At 40.8% G+C, this 19,848-nt stretch overlaps 1 protein-coding gene across 1 annotated transcript; it reads right to left on the bottom strand.

Annotated features, from left to right (window-relative positions):
* Positions 1 to 7,125: 7,125 nt before the first annotated feature.
* On the bottom strand, positions 7,126 to 19,617 carry efhd2 (EF-hand domain family, member D2). The gene is made up of 4 exons (XM_042492081.1): positions 19,024 to 19,617; positions 14,488 to 14,635; positions 14,261 to 14,395; positions 7,126 to 10,757 (listed from the first exon to the last, which is right to left on the bottom strand). Exons 1-4 carry the CDS (start codon positions 19,308 to 19,310, stop codon positions 10,626 to 10,628), a joined length of 702 nt encoding a protein of 233 aa, XP_042348015.1. The 5' UTR covers positions 19,311 to 19,617; the 3' UTR covers positions 7,126 to 10,625.
* Positions 19,618 to 19,848: the final 231 nt, after the last annotated feature.

Here is a 19,848-nt window from a genome sequence, read left to right on the forward strand (position 1 = left end):
CCACCTGCTGAGAAAGGCAAAGGGAAAAAACACTGCTCTGTTATTGAACCGAGCTTAAGCTCTGTGGACAACAGAAGGCTGTGGGACTGTGTGTTGAACCAACATGAGCTCTAGCAGGAAACAGCTGATAATCACAGATGAACTGAAAACAGCTAATAAACTAAATGACTGTTTTCTTGGATTTGAAACCCAGGATTTCTGCTCAGGGGAGAGAGGTTCTGACTCAACCTGCTGATGATCTGGTGATTTGAATTTTGTTCATCAGAATTATCTACTGCATGGTGCCCTGTTTTCCAACAGTCTTTAATAAGTGATATCGTGCCAGCTCTTTAGAAAAAATCTATTATCATTCCTGTACCTGAGGTCTTTTGTCCATCTGTCAACAATCATTTTAGACCAGTAGCACTGACATCAGTTGTTTGTTCAAGTTTGCTCAAATCAACTGTAGCTTCCTGTCTTGATCCCTCTCAGTCGGCCTGCAGACAGGGCCGGAGCATAGAGGAGGTTGTCGGTATGACACACTTGATCAGTCAGCACTTAGAAGATCCCAAGGCTTATGTACAAGTTGTATTTGCAGATTTGACTGCAGCTTTTAATACAATCAAACCTTTCCTGATTATCCACAAGTTAATTAACACATAGGCTAATCCTCTTTTTATCAAATGGTTTTATTCTTTTTTAAACAAACAGGACCCAGCATGTGAGAGTAACTGTCTTTCTGTCAGCAGTGAAACACTGCCGCATGGAGTGCCTCACGGCTGTGTCAGCTCCCCCATACTGTTCACACTATGCACGAATGAATGTACACAGCTTCACAATCATGTCATCAAATTCTCAGATGACACCATGACATTAAGTCTGTTGCCATGTCAGTGACTGCCGCTGTGTGTATCGCAGCGAGATAACCACCTTTAAACTTGCATTAACTTTTCCTTCCTCTCCACTTCCATCCTACTACTAGGCAAACAATCAAGTAAATCCCCACAGTGATAGCCTCTCTGTAGGGGCAGGAGGCCTCATCAGCTGTGGATGCACATTTCATTGATCTGTTGAACCTGTAGCCTATCCCCACCTCTGTCCCCACCTCTGTCCCCAGACATGCTGTTATTTGCATTTTGTTGTGAACATGGTTTGTATTGTGAGTGCTGCTATCATACTGCTCTGAAGTGGCAGGAGTTAATGGGGGCAGTTATCAGCTCAGTCGGTGACGTCTAGTGGTCGCTAAAAATTTAGCCCCACTTTTAATTGGGCTGTGGCTCAGAGGCAGAGCCGATCATCCTGTAATTGGAAGGTCAGCGGTTCGATCCCCAGCTCCTCCAGGCAACATGTTGAAGTATACTTGGGCAAGATAATGAACCCCAAATTGCTCTCGATGCTGTGTCATCGGAGTGTTAGTGTGTGTGAATGATTACTGAGAAGCAGGTGGCACCTTGTCAGTAGCCTTGGCCACCAGTGTGTGAATGGGTGAATGTGACATGTAGTGTTAGTGCTTTGAGTGGTCGAAAAAACTAGAAAAGCGCTATACAAGTATATTCCATTTACCATAATTTATGGTCTTCAATGAGAATTTGTTTAGAGGGTCTTTTTTACATTGTTACTCTCTTGTTTTATCTCTATGGCTGGTGCATTTTTTATAGACTTTAATTTACCTCTTTATTAATACTGCTGCTGTTTTGATTTCACCTCAGTGTGTTGATGCTGACTAACAATGTGCTGTCTATTAATTTGTTGTCCTCTGTTGTCTGTATATGTACTTGTGATGCCACTTTATGCGCTGTGTTTATGCCCAAGACAAATGTCCCTCCATAGACAAAAAGCTTTTCTTAGCTTATTGTAGCTTCCAGCCTTAACTTTATAAGTTGAATTACCTCAGAGCTGTGATTAAGTAAAGCAGTAGGACAACAACAACTCAACAGAAGACATGGCAGGTTGATTCATCACTTCGTAGCTCTCCTATCACTCTGTGATCCAAACCTGACCTTAAAGGGAAGGTGCACCACATTATGTAGTTCCTAATTTTAACTTAAATGGGAGAATACGATATAAAGCAAGGATTTACCATAAGTGAAATTAAATTATTTGTCTACATAAATCATAGAATACAATAAGGTTATGTACCAAATAATATGAATCTTCACAAAATAAATCTCATCTCATCTCATCTCATCTCATAATACTGACAGATAAAGTACGGTTGAATAATTGCAATTTATCGCAGTTGCGGTTGAGTATTGCTCTAATGATTGCACCAGTAATTGTACAGTAAGCGCACTGTTACAAAGAATAATTGTACCTTTAAGTCCTCACGGCACAGTTGAAATAAAATAGATAAATAATGGAATTATAACAGCTGATGAGTGAATTCAGTCAGTGACAGTCTGTTGACTGAGTGTCAGACACTCTGGGGGAGGAGTTGTAAAGTCTGATGGCCACAGGCAGGAAATACCTCCTGTGGCGCTCTGTGCTGCATCTTGGGGCAATGAGTCAAGCACTGAATGTGCTCCTCTGTTTGACCAGCACGTCTTGGAGTGGCTCCAATATGTCATGTGACTTACACAGCATCCTCCTCTCTGACACTGCCAGAGTCGAACCAGCTCCACCCCCACAATGTCACTGGCCTTGCAGATCAGTTGCGGTCAGCTCACCTTAACCCCCAAGCTTCAGCTCCTTCGTCCTCATATGTCTTCCTTGCCTCTTCTGCTTGCCCCTCTCAGTAGTGGGACTAAGTTGCAAAGGAAGGAAGCGAGTGAAGGAAGCAAGGAGACCCTCAAAATAAAACGGCACAATATAACAATACAATGTACAATCAAATCTCATTGTATCTTCCACAACATGCATTGAAAAAGTGTTAGGTTCAAACAATACAAAACAGTAAAATTGCAATATAATACAAAAGAAGAATAAAAATTCTACAAAAAACAGGTTCAACTCACATACAAGGTCAGTCCCAGTAATATTTTTTGCTTCAACAAAATACACTAAAAAGGTGCAATGGTCAGTGAGTCTTTTTACTTTTTTACTGTATTTGTTTGGTTCCCTGTAAACAATGGGCCTTATGGAGGCATAATGTGAAAAAATGAAAACCAGAAGATGAATATGTAGATATTTTCAAGTCTCTGATGCATGTCCTTAATTTCTGGCCACGTCTGGACATGTTCCTTCTACTATAGGAAACCGAGAAGTTCCAAGGTGGTCATCTTGGCTTTTGGCAAACCTGGGGAAGTGTGCAACTCCACCACCAGTTCTGAGCGCCCACTACAGCTCAGAGTGCAGCTGAGAGTCTGGCACTGCTTTGTCATCTCTTCTTTGGGTAGGTCAGGGAAGTTGACCATCACACTGAACTTCTTCTCTACTTCCCTACATGGTCTGAAATCTCTCCTGCAGTGACAGAATGGAGACATCCACCACATTTAAAAAGGAAATCTCCATTTTACTGAGTGAATCAGTCATTTCCTCATCAGGAGACTCATTGGAGAACTTTCTCTTTGTTGTTCGCAGCCTCTTCTGCTGAAGAAAAGCTTCAACACTCTTCTCTTCACACATTTCTTTGGCAGATGCTTGGGCAGAAGCAAATCCAGCACCTCTGGAGCTGATAAAAGAGGCTTCAGTTTTCTTCAGGAAGTCCATTGGCCTATTACTAACCCCCTCCCCCTCAGCTCACTCGGACAAACAGTCGGTAGCTCCATCACTGATAAGTATGTTATGAGAAGAGCTTGCAGCAGAAGCAGTATAAACTATTTTTTCTTGAAATATACCACCAGCCTGATATGACCCTCCCCCGATTAACTCCATCCTCACTGTATCAGACAGGACTGGCCAGAAGGCAAGATCAATGCGTTGATGGACTCATGGACTTGAGGGTTTGATACAGTTAGTGGGGTGTCCTCAGGTTGTAGAATGGTAGCAGTGTATGTTGTGCTTGTTCCCTCACCTGCAAATCCCAGGCAAATCCAAACATGAAATATGTAGTTATTAATATTTCAGTAAAAATACATAATTACTCATAAATTACAACACACATCTGAAGTATAAATTATGAATAACAGTTGTCCACAAGTGAAAAAAAGAAAAGATTTAAATGATAGGGATGATTTATTCTAGTGTTAATGTCCCCCTGAATGAATTCAACATAAGGAGGGACAAAATACTGGGTTATATATAAAAAGAATCACATATATTTACACAAAGGGACAAAAATATGGAATGAAAACCAAAAACTTGATCTTGCTGCAGGAAGTCAGAGTCAAAGCATTGGCTTAATAAAAATATATTTCCATATTAACCATGTGTAGACAAATGGACAAATTTACAGGCCAGGATAAGTTCAACATATTTACTAATCTTAATATTGTGATAGAATATTTGATGGAGTTATACCAAAATATGTCGGGATTTGGTTATATTGTAATTAGTAAATGACCTGACTGCAGCTGAAGTAAAATATCTTAATATGTATGTACTGTAGAAAATGCCTGTAGTAACATACATTAAACAGAAGTCACCTGCTTCAGGCTGTGGGTCACAGGTGGTGTGCTGGATGTGGTGATGCTGTTGGTGGTTGCGTCCTGACCTGCAACTGAATTCAAACATACATTACATCCATGCTGTTACACCACTGCATTAACCCAACTGTTTGGTGAATTTTAAGTGCTTTTCATTCTTCATTTTTTTTTAAAAAAAATGTGGCTGTGTTCGTGCTTATGGCATACATTTTGGCAAGATTGTGTATTTTTGTTTATTCTTGGAATTTCCAGCTCAGCTCCTACAATAAGTCTAAAATACACTGTGGAAACTAAATTGTTACATCCACACTGTTAAGTGCAAAAATTACGCCATTGAAACTCATTCAAACTGACATTTTTGATTCCACAGCCATTGAAGCATGAAAACATGCATTGTATTATTTCTGGGTGTCATTCTGGGTTTTTGCTTGGAATTTGTCATTTTGACTATTTTCCACCTGATTATGTCATTTTATACCATATTTGGCATGTGGAGAAAATACATGCTATTTCCACTGGGTACACTGTCACAGTCAGTGTTGACATATCCTAGGCTGTCATCATCAAAAAATCTACTTAGCATGTAGTTTATTGAAAATAATTCATTCTTTGTGTTTTGTTTTTTTCCCATCTAAAAACATAGTTGTATCATGACAAGAACCTGGCACTGAAAGGGTTAAAATTCTGAAATTGATGAATATTTGATATTCACGATAACAACTGATGTTGGTTAAAAAAATATCTCAGTGAAAGTAGACACTCATATTAGTGTAATATATATTTTTAGCTTGACTTTGAAAAGCGCATTTTGTGTGCAGAGTGATACAAGTGTGTAACACACACAAACTGCTAGGCAGCGTCCACGTCTCTCTGACCTGCCCTCACAGACAGTCAGGTAACCATAGAGTTTGTTAGCTGTAGCCACTGCCCGTATCTGTCTCTGGGACTCTTTAAGAATATTTAAAGCTTACTTAGGAGATAATCATAAGTACATGACTATTTAATGATATCACAGCGGTTTTCTCGTGTACACTATCATCATTTAGTTGTCTGTACATCTTTTACATGAATAGGCAACATAAATATGTTTCTCTTATCGGCCGTTTGCTCACTAAGCTTTTGTTGCACTTAGTGTTGTGGTGAGTGTAACTGACAGTTGTCTGTACTCCCAAAGCTTTTATGAACAGCAACACAGAGTGCAGCCTTCGTCAACTCTCAACTGTCCACTGTTGATCTCTTGTCCCACCAACGGCAAAATGCTGGATACAATAAGCAAAAATGCAGTATGAGGCTGTTTGTTTTTTACTGAAGTTACAAGCATGTTTTATTTCAGCTCAGTGTTACAGTCTCTTGCATATTGCTTTCAATAATGGTCCATGGTGTTTCACTGAGACAGCAGACAGTTGAGAGTTGACAATGGCTGCGGGTATGGCTTTGAGAGTAACCCACAGTGACTTCTTCATGCACTTGGCAGATTTGATATGTGGTTCCACAATGTAGGACAAGCAGGTTCAAGAACTCATTTGTTCCTGCTGCTATTGTCCTTTTAAACAATTCTGTGTAACATGCTGTGTCTGTTGCGGATCCTGGCTATATTCCTGGCTGTGCCTGATCGTGGTGATATCTGTGCTGGCACTGTGACCCTGCCTTTGGTTGTGCTTTGGTTGTGCTCAATGTGGCTGCACTGATACTGTATCCCCCCGCTTGCCCTGTTCGTGGTCTTGGTCCTGGTTGCGCCGATGATGTTATCATGCCTTTGGACACCTCCCTATCAATATATGCATGAGACTCTTATCAACACCCACAATATCATCATAGAGTGCATTTGATAATTTCACACGTATTGTTATTGTAACATGACATGCGTTTTTTTTCCACTATTGCTGTGCTACTCTCCCACTCCCTTCCTCTCTCTTTCTCTTTCCTTTTTGCCACAATTGTATTTCATTTGCTAATTACGACATTTATTGTACGTCTGTCCGTCCTGGAAGAGGGATCCCTCATCATCCTCTGCCACTCTTCCTGAGGTTTCTTCCTGTTTTCCCCCCATTACAGGGGTTCTTTTTCGGGAGTTTTCCCTTGGGTGATGTGAGGGATGTCGTACACTGTAAAGACCTCTGAGGCAAACAATGTTTTGTGATAATGGACTCTATAAATAAGATGGACTTGACTTGACTTGTTTGTGTTGCACATTTTAATTGTTGTTTTTTTTTACTGTTGGCAAATTTGTTAAAATCAGTATCAGTGAGCACTTCTCCTTTTCCAGGATATTTATTCCACCTGAGAGGTGTAGTATATGAAGACGCTTGTTAAACCAGCATCATTACTACACCCATAGATGGGTTTGCAGTAGATTTTGGCACTATTTTGGAAACAATACAGATTGGGGTGGGAAGAGAATTCAGTAGAGGGATATCAACTCATGGAATCCACCGTGTATACTGTTAACTCAGAGTCTCTATTCCTTATCTGTAATTGGCTCTTATCTAATAGAATGAAGTTGATGAATGAAATTTTGTTTCTTGTTTCCTCCACTACAAAGAACAGTGTTGGCATGACCCTGGACAGAATCAGTACCACCAAGTACAACCAAGCAGACACAACAAAAAATCTGTATACATCATTTTTCAACAATAAAAGTAATGGTGTTTATTTTGATTATTTAGAAAATCAGTTAACAAAAATCAGTAGTTGGGGAGATCAATCAGTTCAGTAAAAAAAAAACAACAACATAATAAATCCAAATATTACAGCTACCAGTGTTTTGTTATAGTATGTAACAACAGTGTGTGTGAGGACAGATGTATGTGAAGTGGGAACGCTGGGCCTTACTGTATACACATCAGGACAAACATGATATATCTGACAAAACACAATCTTCAATTAGCCATGAAGACATTTCAAACATGTTCTCACACCAGTTCGTCACATGTTGCCACTCTGCTGTGAACTTCTGCATCAACATATTAAGTTCTAGCTATCCTTCTGTGTCTGCTGTTTACGTTCCAAGATGCTGCTACCGTGATGTCATCAAAAGCACATTATGGGATGACGCCGTCTGGACATCAATTAACACACATGCTGTCACAGATTAGGATTAAGGGAAGGAGGCACATGGCAAAATGTAGAAAATAAACATCTAATAAACATCTATTTCGGTTGGGAAGCAAACACCAGACTTCCACATTAAATTGCTTTTATTTTTGGACCAGCCTGCTCTATAGGTACCCTTGCACTCCTGTAATTACATTATTACAGGCAGCCTTTCAACCTGACACCAGCGGCATATAATGACACTGCGACTGGTTCTGTCCAGCTGCGTTCTCACTTGACGTCAAAAAGCACTGTAAAAGTGAAGCTATTTGACGACTTTAGAATGAGAACGGGCTGGAAATTTCAAAGAAACCCTTTATCCTCAAAAAAAAAGTACAAAAGTATTTTTCATGCTGTGATGAAATATTCGTTCAATCATTCAGTTAGAGCATTTGAGTGACAATGTGCTATGGAATACTGGCATGCATCAAAAGAAAGCATTGTAAAAATATCAACCCAAATTATTTTACAAAGCACGTACCAAAAGTTACCGCCTCATACATTTACAACATTGTTCAAAAGCAAACATCCATGGACAACAAATCTGCCCTAAAACAAATTTAAACTGCTCTGTGCCATGACAACCAAATTAAAGATCTCAGATTTAGATGATTTAAAGTGATGATCCCAAAGGTCATACACATGTGCAATATTTTGCTGGTTTGTTTAAAGGCTTTAAGAGTTGAGTAAACTATTACATCATTCAAAAGAATATTTTTCTGATGAACAAGATGACCCGCAAGATGACAATGGATGGCTTAGTGCTTCTAAATATCACATCAGGTCACATTTGTATAACTAAAGCTGTTTGGAATCACTCATTTGGACAACAGGATTTAGTAAACTATACAACACCACTCTATGTCAATACATATTCAGAGTTAGTAGTTGCCAATTCTTACACATACAGTATGTAGTTTTTCCACTGGTGCTCCACTGTTGATGGGAAATAATCCATGCATGGAAGCATATGAGGAAGAGACCATTATACAGCTAACAAGTAGCTAATTTAGGTAAAGTCCCAAACCAACACTAATTCATCTGGATAGTGTTTCCACTGTTGAAAACATTCAGTGACGTTACTGCAAGGCATTCAGAAAATGCATCATCAGTCTGACCTACTGCATGCCCTAATGGCCTGTCAGTAACTGGGCCCATCTGTTGTTCCCTCCATTACAGAAAATGGATGAAACTAGCAAACCACATTGAACAAGTAATCCTGACATCAACCTGTCTGAGTATTTAATGTCGGGAAGCATTTATGATTTGACATCAGAGATGGAATGATTGTGGAAAATGTAAGGCTGTTTGCTCCCTTTTAAAAAGCACCTGCCTTGCAGGAACATTAAAGGAGCAAAGTCTCTACAACCTGTGATCAGGCTGTTTGTGCTCCATTACAATCAGTTGACACAAATGATGGTTTGTCATTTATGGGAATTTGTACTTGTTTGTTTGAACCAGATTTTTGAAGGCAGCTAGTGATCAGCAGGTACACTGGTCTCATACTTTTATGATTTTTTTTGTTGAAATGTCCATTATCTGTGTAATCAACAGTGTCATAGTAAAAGTTGAATTAAGCAAGTAAACCCCCATTTTTAGCTTGAGTGTCTACTTCCTGGAAAGTGAAAAAAAGTCTCAAAAATGGGCAGGGCTGGGACAGGGGCTAAGACACACCCAGTCACCCAATCATGCAGCCTCTTGATCCACAGCACCTCTCTGCCCCCCCCTGGTTAGGGGGTTTAGTTACTCTTTAATGTTGCTACCATGGATCCATGAGCACAATCCACCAAGATGATCTTTAAGATTAAAATAGAAAAGTTTCAAAGAGCAGAAATCAATGTTAAATTTAAGTTATAAGGCTAAATCTACTCTGTCTTCACTTAAACACCCAAATAAAATACAAGAACAAAAAAGAACCACAAAAAATGAGTTGATATGTGTGCTCATGGCTGGTTTCTATTCATCAGCAAGGATCTGATTGGTACTGTGGTGGGTGTAACGTCCAAATGAAAAAGTCACTACATCCCCAGACCTCAGCGTTGAAGGCAAATCAAATGTTGATAAAGCTGATGGGGTAGGAATACTGGCTGAAACTAGAAAATAAAGACCCACATTAAAAAAAAAATCCCATATAAGAATATATTCAATCCCCACCCAAACCCACTGTACAAAAATACAGAGCTAACAGTAAAAAATGTAGAGCTCAGCTATTTGTTCAACACTGAACACTGTGACTGGTATCACTGCTGATTTAATTTTTGGAATTAGTTACAGAAGCATTTCACTCCTGTAAAGATGGTCTTCTCATAAAACCAAGCTGTCTCTGCAGTAGAAAGACACAGATACTTTAAAAGTTGGTGCGACACGATTAGAGACAACAGAGGAGGGACTGTGGCATTTGTGTTTGCTCAAGAGGTAGAAAACCTACAACTACCAGAATGCACTGCACCTAACTGCACCAATAAATGCTCCTGCTGGTGGGTGACGTAATGCGAACCTTGCTGTGTGAAATGGCAGCTGGTCGGACTTCATATTACAGTTAAGATGGTGAGCAAAAATGGGTTTATATAGACATTTGAGGAGAGAAATATGGAACTCTTACAGAATCTTGGTTTATATTTGATCAGCGCTGCTTAGTTTGCAGAGTTCCTAGTTTTATCTTTTAGTATCGGATCAGGGTGCTACTAGGGAATGGAATACTTCTACTGACAGTGGATACAGACAAAATAAGCCTTTTAATGTATAATTAAGTGAATTGAAAGGAAGCAGGCTACTTGGTGGAGACAAGCTTTACTGAACTAAACTACAGACCTAAATGAATCCGTTATCTGCAGAAGCAGTGTTAATTTTTCATCACAAAGAAATGCATCACAGACTAGTGACAGGCATGTGTGGGACCCTGAAGCTGGGTTTGACTTGGGACGACCACCGGCTGACAGACATGGAGCATTCAAACACACAGAGACAAACCGACATCATTAGTGCAGCACAGAGAAAGACAGACAGGTCCTGAGAGGGAGACAGAGGCCGTCACTGGAAGGCTGACTTTAGGTCTTTGAAAGCAGCGCGTCTTTGTTTCTGTTCCTCAGCCTGCTTCTTCTTGACCTCCTGCTCCTGGCGGATCTCTGCCTCAAAGCGGTTGGAGTCATTGATGGCCTTGACCTGTCCAACAGAAAACACACAACGGTCAGTTGATGGCGTGGAGCTGCTCAGCAAAGAGGCGAGAACTGAAACTGAAAGACCTCTGGCAACAACACTGTGTGTTGCAGCTAGGGCTGGGCGATATGGCTTTAAATAATATGACAATATTTTAAGGCTATACCACTATACACAATATATATCTCCATATTATTAAATATCCTCTGAACTAATGTTAACTACTAAAATACAACATTATTGAATGAACTGGAGCTCTGTAAATGCCCTGCTCTGTGTGTGTGTGTGTGTGTGTGTGTGTGTGTGTGTGTGTGTGTGTAAGTGTATGTAAGTGTGTGTCTGTGAGAGGCGAAGAGCCTTGGAAGACAGCGAGAAAATAAAACGCTGGTGGCTTATAAAAACAACGTGACAATTCATAGTCAATGTTCATGACATGGTCATTTTATTCAATACGATATATTTTTTTATTCTGTTGTCTTTTTTTTATAGACACAGGGACATGCATCACTTGTGGAGACATGTCACAATGATGGGTCCACACTTAAGAGGGTCTGTGCCTTGCTCAAGTGCACTTTGGCACCTTATACCTCTCCAGCAACAAGTCCACCTGGTCTGCCTGGGACTTGAACTGCTGACCATCTAGTTCCCACGCCAAGTCCCTAAAAACTCAGCAACTGTCTCAGACATTTCCTCAGTGAAATTATAGTTCATTTTTAAGCTGTGTTTAAGAAAAAATGTGTCTAGATATTAATCCTGAGAGGGGCCAGTGGCCAGTTACTTAGCAGACATTAACCCGTTTTTTCCTAGTTTTGGTTCGCCTGAACTCTTCTTGTAATAATGCATGTATAACCTCAGCTCCTCAATGCACAATCAATATATGCTCCTTTTTTTTCAGGACAACCTGGGCTATCAGGATATTAAGGCTGCAATGATGTCACATGAATGTACAAATAGTTATGAGACCATCCATCCAACCATCCATTTTCTTCCGCTTATCCGGGGTCGGGTCGCGAGACCATAAAGACAAAATAAAAAAACGAAACAGAAATTGAATTTTACAGACCTTTAGTGACAAATTGCACAAAAGTATTATGTACAAGCTGTTTTGTTGTAGAAAACCTGTTGGGAATCAGAAAGTGAAAAAATATACATTGCAACTATTATAGTTCAAAAAATGGACATACTTTTCCAAAAAAAGTCACAGTTTCTTTTGCAGTTGTTTGTGTATCCCATTATCTATGCCATTCTGCAAAGCAAACCTAAAAAAGTCCCTATGTTTTTTTTGCAGTTGTTTGTATCCCATTATCTGTGCCATTCTGCAAAGCAGCTCCTCTCTGTGATGATGCAGAGGGCCACATCACACTCCTGACACTTCAGAGAGGGCCCTGAAGCTCCTGCCTGCTCTGCCTGCAGTGAACACAGAGTTTACATCCATATGAGGCCCTGCTGCTTGTTACACTGTCTCCTGATTTACCCTTGTCTCATTATTATTATTATAGGTGCTACCAGAGTTTATTCTAATGCACGAGTCGCTACCAATAACACAGAGTGATAGATACAGTAGGATTAGACCAATCACAGTGCAGTTTGTTCCAGATAACGTGTGGCATATGTAAGCGGTAACAAAGCATCAGACCATCTTCCGATTGGTGGACAAGACCAAAACAAACCTCTGATTGGTCAAAATGCTCTCCAAAGGAACTATGGGAAACCAAAATAGCATTTAGCATTGATGTTAATGTACTTTTATCATCGAAATATGGATAAAATATGGACGAAAGACACTCAGTATCGTATCTATTATTATGGATTTATTGAACAAGGTCCCGTTTTTAAATGATACAAATTTTAGTTGCCAGTGTCTGAGCCGGGCTCAGAGGGTTAATAAAATCTATAAGTATATGTAATAAATGAATTGCCTGTTTTTAATCATTGGATGTTTGCTTCCTAACTCTTCTTTGCCAAAAGACAAATCCAGCAACAGCAGCTCTGCTCAGGTAAGGTCAAGTGTTGGCGGATCCGAGGGATCTTAACCTGGCAATGTTTTTTGTAGAGGGGGGGGGTGAACAAGCTATATTTTGATACTTTTTATGCACTCCTTTACTTTATTTACATTAAATATCAAAGAGGGTTCTGGGGTTGAATCCAACGGCTGGCTGGGGCCCTTCTGTGTGGATTTTGGGTGTTGGCATGTTCTCCCTAAGTCACTGCGGGTTTTCTTCCTGTTCTCCAGCTTCCTCCTACAGTCCAAAGACCTGCAGGCTTACTGGTAACTTTTAACTGTTACGGCAAAATCTCATATCACCTCACCTGTTAACTTTGAACTTTGGAGCCTCTGTAAACCCAAGTCATCCCAAAACTTTTTAAATATGTAATTTAGGGTTTTACATGCATAATAGTTTTTCAGAATTTGGGTGTGGTTATCCCTGATCCATATCACGTAATATGGATAAAGTCAATCAAAAATTCAAAGTCAGCTGTCAGTTGATAATTGAAAATGCCAACATTTGATGTAATTTAACAGGCCAATAACATCTGAAATCCCTCAGTGCTCCTGTTGGAATAAACCATCAGGTTATCCAGAGCACTGCACACTGGGAGAGCGCACACTGACCACTGTCTGAGGAGACGAGCAGCAGAGCGCCGAACGGAGTGAATGAGTAATTTATTCATTCATTCATTCATTTTCCGTAATCGCTTGTCCTCGCATGGGTCGCGGGGGGGCTGGAGCCAATACCAGGTGTCAGCGGGCGGAAGGCGGGGTACACCCTGGACAGGTCGCCAGTATATCGAGAGCTGACACATATAGACAGACAACCTTTCACCCTCACAGTCACACCTAAGGGCAACTTAGTCCCCAATCAACCTGACCTGCATGTCTTTGGAATGTGGGAGGAACCCGGAGACCCCGGAGAGAACCCACGCAGAAGGGCCCCCGCCATGAGTAATTTATTTATTTTTTATTTACCTTTATCAAGACTCAAAGTATTGAAGGCGAGCCCTCATTTACAATGATGTCGAGCAGATACAAATAATGAAATGCAAAATTAACAAATTATAAAAAAATAAAATATAGAAAACATATTTAAAATATATAAGAGAAAATGGGATTAATTAAAATAGGCATACAATCAATCAGTAATGTTAACCTCAAAATCAGTTAAAACAGGTGCAATCGGAAGCAAAGAAGTTAACAATTAAAGATATAAAATGACCATAAAAAACCTGTTCATGGGACTGTGAATTCCAAGCGGATAGTGCAAAGAAGCAAAAAGCAGATCTTCCAAGCTCAGAATGAACTCTAGGCACCTGGTCTAGTGGTCTATTTATACAGTGTTAACCCACTAACCTGAAACGGCTGCCACTCTGACCATCCAGCTATGCTGACTTAAATGAAAACGTCCATTCTACAGCTCTAACTGTGTGTCTTCTCTTGTTAAACTCTTGTGTTAGTGTACAGACTGGAACAAAACACTAACTGTCTTTTATAAGAAGTCACTTGTACTTACTTTGGCTTCAAAGAAGTTCTTGGCTCCTTTGACCCCCTCTTCAGAGACATCGATTTCAGAGAGGCGAGCGAGGACACTGAGGCCACTGTCCTCTGTCAGCTCCCCTGCTGCTGCCTTCCTGAAGATGAGTAGGAACTGCGAGGAACAGGAAGAACACAGAGATATGGATGTAGATAGAAGGAATATCACACACTCAGAATGATTCAAATCTGGGTTTCTTGTTTCACCTCTCTGAAGCTGAGCTTGTTGTCAAGGTCCTCATCCACCTCCTTGATCATGTTCTTCAAGCTGAGGTGCGTCTGTGGAGCATCAAGCTTCTCCATCATCAGCTTCAGCTCCATTAGGTCAATGTAGTTGTCTTTCCCAGTGTCGTGCCTTGACAGAATTGAGTAGACAGACAATTGGTTTATTACAGCTCAGCTACAGAGCTGAAAGAGAATTCACACCTTCTGCAAAATGAATCAGTCATTTCATACTCTGTTACTCTTACACCCCTTTTCCACCTAGATTAGCTTGTGTCCTCAGTTTTTTTTAAACAAAGGGACCTATTGCAACCATATGATACATGGACAGACAGTGTCAGTTAATAACGTGGCCAGATGGTAATTGTTGTGGTGGTATGATGGCATCAGTTTGAAGTGCTGCAAGTAGCAACATTATATAAGAGGCTGGAATTTCCCTTTAGGGTGGACAGGAGAGATGATCGATGAAACCCCAGACTTTTAGCCTGGAGCCTGGTGTTCACTCCCCACATGAATGTTGAGCCAGACCATGATGTTTCGTTTTGTTTTGTCTTTTAAACTGCATGCCTTAATTTAAGTTCTGGCCTAAGTTTTGGCATCCCACAACTCCAACAGCAGAAGTAAAAAGGTACCTTGTGCATAATATGTAGACATGAAAGTCCACTGACAAAGTGGAAATATGTGCCGACTTGGGATGAGAACTGTTTGGAAAACCCGCTGAAAAAAAGATTAAGACTCCTTTACCATTGCCAGTAGACTAGAGCAGGCAGATATCCCACTGTGTGTGTGTTTGTATGTGTGTGTGTTTGTGATGTGTTATGTTCAATGTCACAGACAGGCCAGAAAACAGGTTAGTAAACAGTACAAGGCAGCATGGATTCCAGTAAAAATGTTGCGGTGGTTACTTCTTTTTTCATACTTATTTAGTCTCTCTTTCAAACTCGATGCAGATCAATTTGAAAAGATGTTCAAGCATTGCTTTAGGCAGAGATGGACAGTATTTTATGACAGCCCTCCATTGCATCTCAACAGCAAAAGGGGCTAAAATTAGCTTATCAGCCTTTGTGTCATATTTCTATCACTGCTGACTGGGGCTGATTGGAGCCGAAGCTGTGAAATACCAATGACCATTGTTTATTTGTCAGTCATTGTAACCTTTCCCTTTATATTAAAAGGCCAGACTTTAGCGGGTGTGAGTGGGTATTTTTGTGCGGAAGTTGAATTGCATAAATTCATAGAAAAAACAAAAGAAGAAGGAGAAAGGAAGAAAACAAAACAAGACGAAGAAAACAAGTAAAGCACAGAGTACGTAGGAAATGTACAGTTAACCATGTTGTCAGCGCTGGACATACATACTTGTTTGGTATGTGACGCAACTAGCTGAAAGGGGATATATCTCCACCTGCTGTGGCAGAGTCTGACATACTTCTGTCAATAAATGGATTCCCCCGTGTTTGTACTCTGGGACAAGGACAGTAGTCCAATTAAATGGCCTTATCAAGCTAGAACTATAGCTCCACTTAACTGTGCATGGAAACATACAGACTGATTTTAGTTGGACTTGGAAGGTTTCCTAAAATCCTTAAATATTCCTTGTATGTCAAACCCTTAAGTTTACTGCTAGACTTGCACTGACAAGACTCATTTAATTACGTAAAACAGCCTGGGGCTGGAATCCACACAAGATCTCACAGCTACAATATAATGCCTGGCCTTATGACATATAAAATATCCTTTCACCACATTGACTTGTTTCATTAGATCCAGTCATTTTGGAACTGGGCAGAAGTAGTAAGTAAACACTTTTATAAAAAAAAAATTGACTGCAGTAAAGTATTGTATAATATCTGTTTATTGATCAGGGACACATTCACATGCCAACCATACCATTATCTTTGCACATCAGAATGATTTTAACTCAAAAGATAAATTCTCAAACTGCACATCTGATTTGTCTGCACCCTTCAAAGATGGCTGCACAGATCGTGTGTACACAATGCATTTCAAATATCTGGACAGGCTTGGACATGACGGAACCCTGAAGAATCTAGCACAGGCTGAAGTCATGCACATGCAAAAACAAAACCTCTGTCAATCTGAGGAACAGTTTCCTGTTGACTAAGACTAAAGCTCTCCAGCTAGACAAAAATGTTAATGTCAAAATGAACAGCAGAATGAACAAAAGACTCTTTGTTACAATGTGTAGCATGATAGTGATGTCAGTAAAAATAAGTTTATTTTCATCTTCAATTGGCCAACCAAGTGTCATATGCTCTGTCAGGGATTAACAGCTTTGTTAACTGCATTTAGAATGAGTACAAGGAAGTGGTCAGTGGAGGTAACAAAAACTCATTTCACCACTGCCCACCACCCACACTGGGGGCATACTGCTACAAGGCATCATGCTGAAATCTGGCTGACCCTAAATTCTTGCTATGCAGCTCCAATTCAGTTGTCAAGACTCATTCATATACTCGCACTGCAAGCTGCCCCATCGACAAATAAGCAATAGGGATGTAACCGTTACCGGATAAGCGGTAACCGTTACATCCCTATTGCTAATTTGGCTGCACTTGTGCTGTGGCTGCACTGATGCTGTACCTCCGGCTCGCCTTGATCGTGGTCTTGGTTCTGCCATTGCTGTGGTCCTGTCTGAAGCTGTGCCTGTGTTGCGCAGATGCCGTGATCCTGCTCGACGTGACATTCTACTGCCATCATTATGTGTCATGCCTCCACTATTAATAAACGCATGGGACTCTTATCAACACCTACGATATTTGCACGTGACATCACATGCTATCACAGTGCATTTAGTAATTTTACATCTATAACCATTGTTATATGATATGCTATTGTTAACATTATTGCTGTGCTTCTCTCGCTTTCCTCTTTGTCATTACTGTAATTCAATTGTTATTTACGACATCTATTGCACGTCTGTCCGTCCTGGAAGAGGGATCCCTCCTCAGTCACTCTTCATGACGCTGAATTTGCAGCCCATCCCACACCCTTCTGAAAACATCCTATGATTTCAGTATGTGTATCAGTACTTTCTGAACATTTTCCAGCACATTTAAACAGTATTGCAATATACCAATTATTATAACTGATATGAAAATTTTATATCATTACATCTCTAGTTAGCAACTTTCAATCTTTGAGGCTAAGTGATGTGTGGATCACCAGTAGCACAGTCCACTCCTCCACCCATCTGCACTTACAGATGTTTTGTTTCAATCTATGGGTCCTCTTTAAGGAGATATTGCATTCACAAGAATGAGACAGATGAGGTCACAGTGACCTTGACCTTTTGACCTGTGACCACCAAAATCGGATTAGTTTATCATTGAGTCCAAGTGGATGTTAAATTTCTAAATCACACAAGGTGGCCTATTACTTGTCTTGTTGGGCTTAAGCTGAACTTGCCTTGTAGTCCAGGGCCTTGGTCTAAGTGAGGCTTAAGGTCAAAGAGTTCATTGTAAGGGCAGAGTTCTACAACTCAAACATTTGTTTTCATTTCTTAAATATAGAATTATACACTGCCACAACTGAAGTAAGAACATTTTAGTTAAAATGAAAGTCTATTGTCTCCACTCTCTCTCCACTCCTACCCTGTGTCCAGTAAATGGTATTAGAAATATGGATGGATGTTAAATGGACCTGCACATACATTGCGCCTTCCTAGTCTTCTGACCACTAAAAGAGCTTTTACACCATGGATTCACCACATTCACCCATTCACATGCACATTCATACAGAGGGATCAGCAGGCACATGTCACACATTCAATAACTCAAAGTCAGCAAATTCGTTTCGCTTTACAATAAAAGTATAATTTCCATTACATACAGCTTCATCGGAAAAAGCGTCAGTCAGCATAACCTGGTGTTGTTCTTTTTTTTTTTTTTTAAATTTGACTCAGGAGTTGTTATTGAGATTATTATACAGTACATGGGCTTACAAGGGACGTTTATCCTACCCTATAACAACTTATCACTCATCATTTAGATGTCTGAAAGCAGATAATCAGTGGAAGCCTGCTGTCTGACTTCCGTAACACTGACTTGCATAATGTCCCCACCCTGCAATCAGCCAAGCTACAGGAGTTAGAGGTTTGGTACATTAGATTTACCTACAGCAGCCAATGCTGATTCATTTCCTTATTATTTGATCTATTTTTGAGTTCTCTTGTCAATCTTTTATCCCATAAAGCATAATGCCCACCACCATATCACTGCTCCCCAGAGCGCTCTCAAACATTTTGTCAACAGTCTTTCCCCTCAGTCTTAAATTTAGATTCGAGTTTTGTGTTTTTTGCGCTACTTTTTATTTCTCAGTGCTTCATTGTTTTTAGAGAAGTGACCTACATAAGCGCCCTGCCAACTCTACTTCCTTATATGAACAATCTTGTAGCGACTTCCCTGTTGAAAGAAGTGCAGCCAGTGGCCTAGAGGCATGGCAAAGCTGGATCCTGCAGCCCGTCAAGGGGGTCTGAGTCTGTGCACACCGGCTCATACTCACTTTTTGAAGAGCTTCTCCATGTCTTTGATCTGGTGTCTGGAGAACTCCTTGAACTCGGTGTAGGGGTTGAACACCTTCATGCTGGGCTGGCAGCGCTCCCCCTGCCCCTCGTTCAGCTCCTCTCTCCGCGTCAGCAAAGCCCCCAGCTCCGCGTCTGCGTTGGCCGTAACCGACTTCTCCTCCGCACCGTCCTGGTGTCCGACGATGTCCACAGCAACAGGCTCCTTGTCTCCCTCCTCAATCTGCAGCCGGCGGCCGAGCTTTTGCGCGAGCTCGTCTGAGGCCATTTTCAAACTGGGCGGCTAATAATCAGCGACTCCGTTCCCGTTACCGTGAGATGAGGCGTCAGCGCACACTTCTGACAGTCTGCCGTCCGCTCGTCCCCCCCTCCCCCGTGGCTATTTGTCGTTAGAGCCGGAGAAAATTAATTACAAATATTCTTGTCTAGCGTTTAGTTTTGATTTTCAGGGCTCGGGCTTCAAGTTCAGACAAGTACCTCCACTTCAGGAAATGTGTGTGTGCTCATTAGCTACGTAGCGTAGAGCAGGACCGTAAGGCTGTCACCACGCCTCTTAAAGAGCCCAGCAGGATGGTGTGTAGTCTGCTCACTCACTGGCTGCGTTTCATTAAGCTACCAAGTCTCTTCCATTGTCTCCTCCCTTCGTTTCCTCGCGCCTTTTGTCCCACCCACTAAGCTGACTGATTCTGACACAATGCACATGTAGCACATAAAGACACATACAGTAGCCTACTACTACAAGCAAACCAAGCCAAGCAGTTCAGCCAGGAGGGGAGGATAATAACCAAGTTTAACAAAGCTTCAAT

This window comes from Plectropomus leopardus, chromosome 8 (assembly GCF_008729295.1).
Source record: "Plectropomus leopardus isolate mb chromosome 8, YSFRI_Pleo_2.0, whole genome shotgun sequence".
Taxonomy (NCBI): Eukaryota; Metazoa; Chordata; class Actinopteri; order Perciformes; family Serranidae; genus Plectropomus; species Plectropomus leopardus.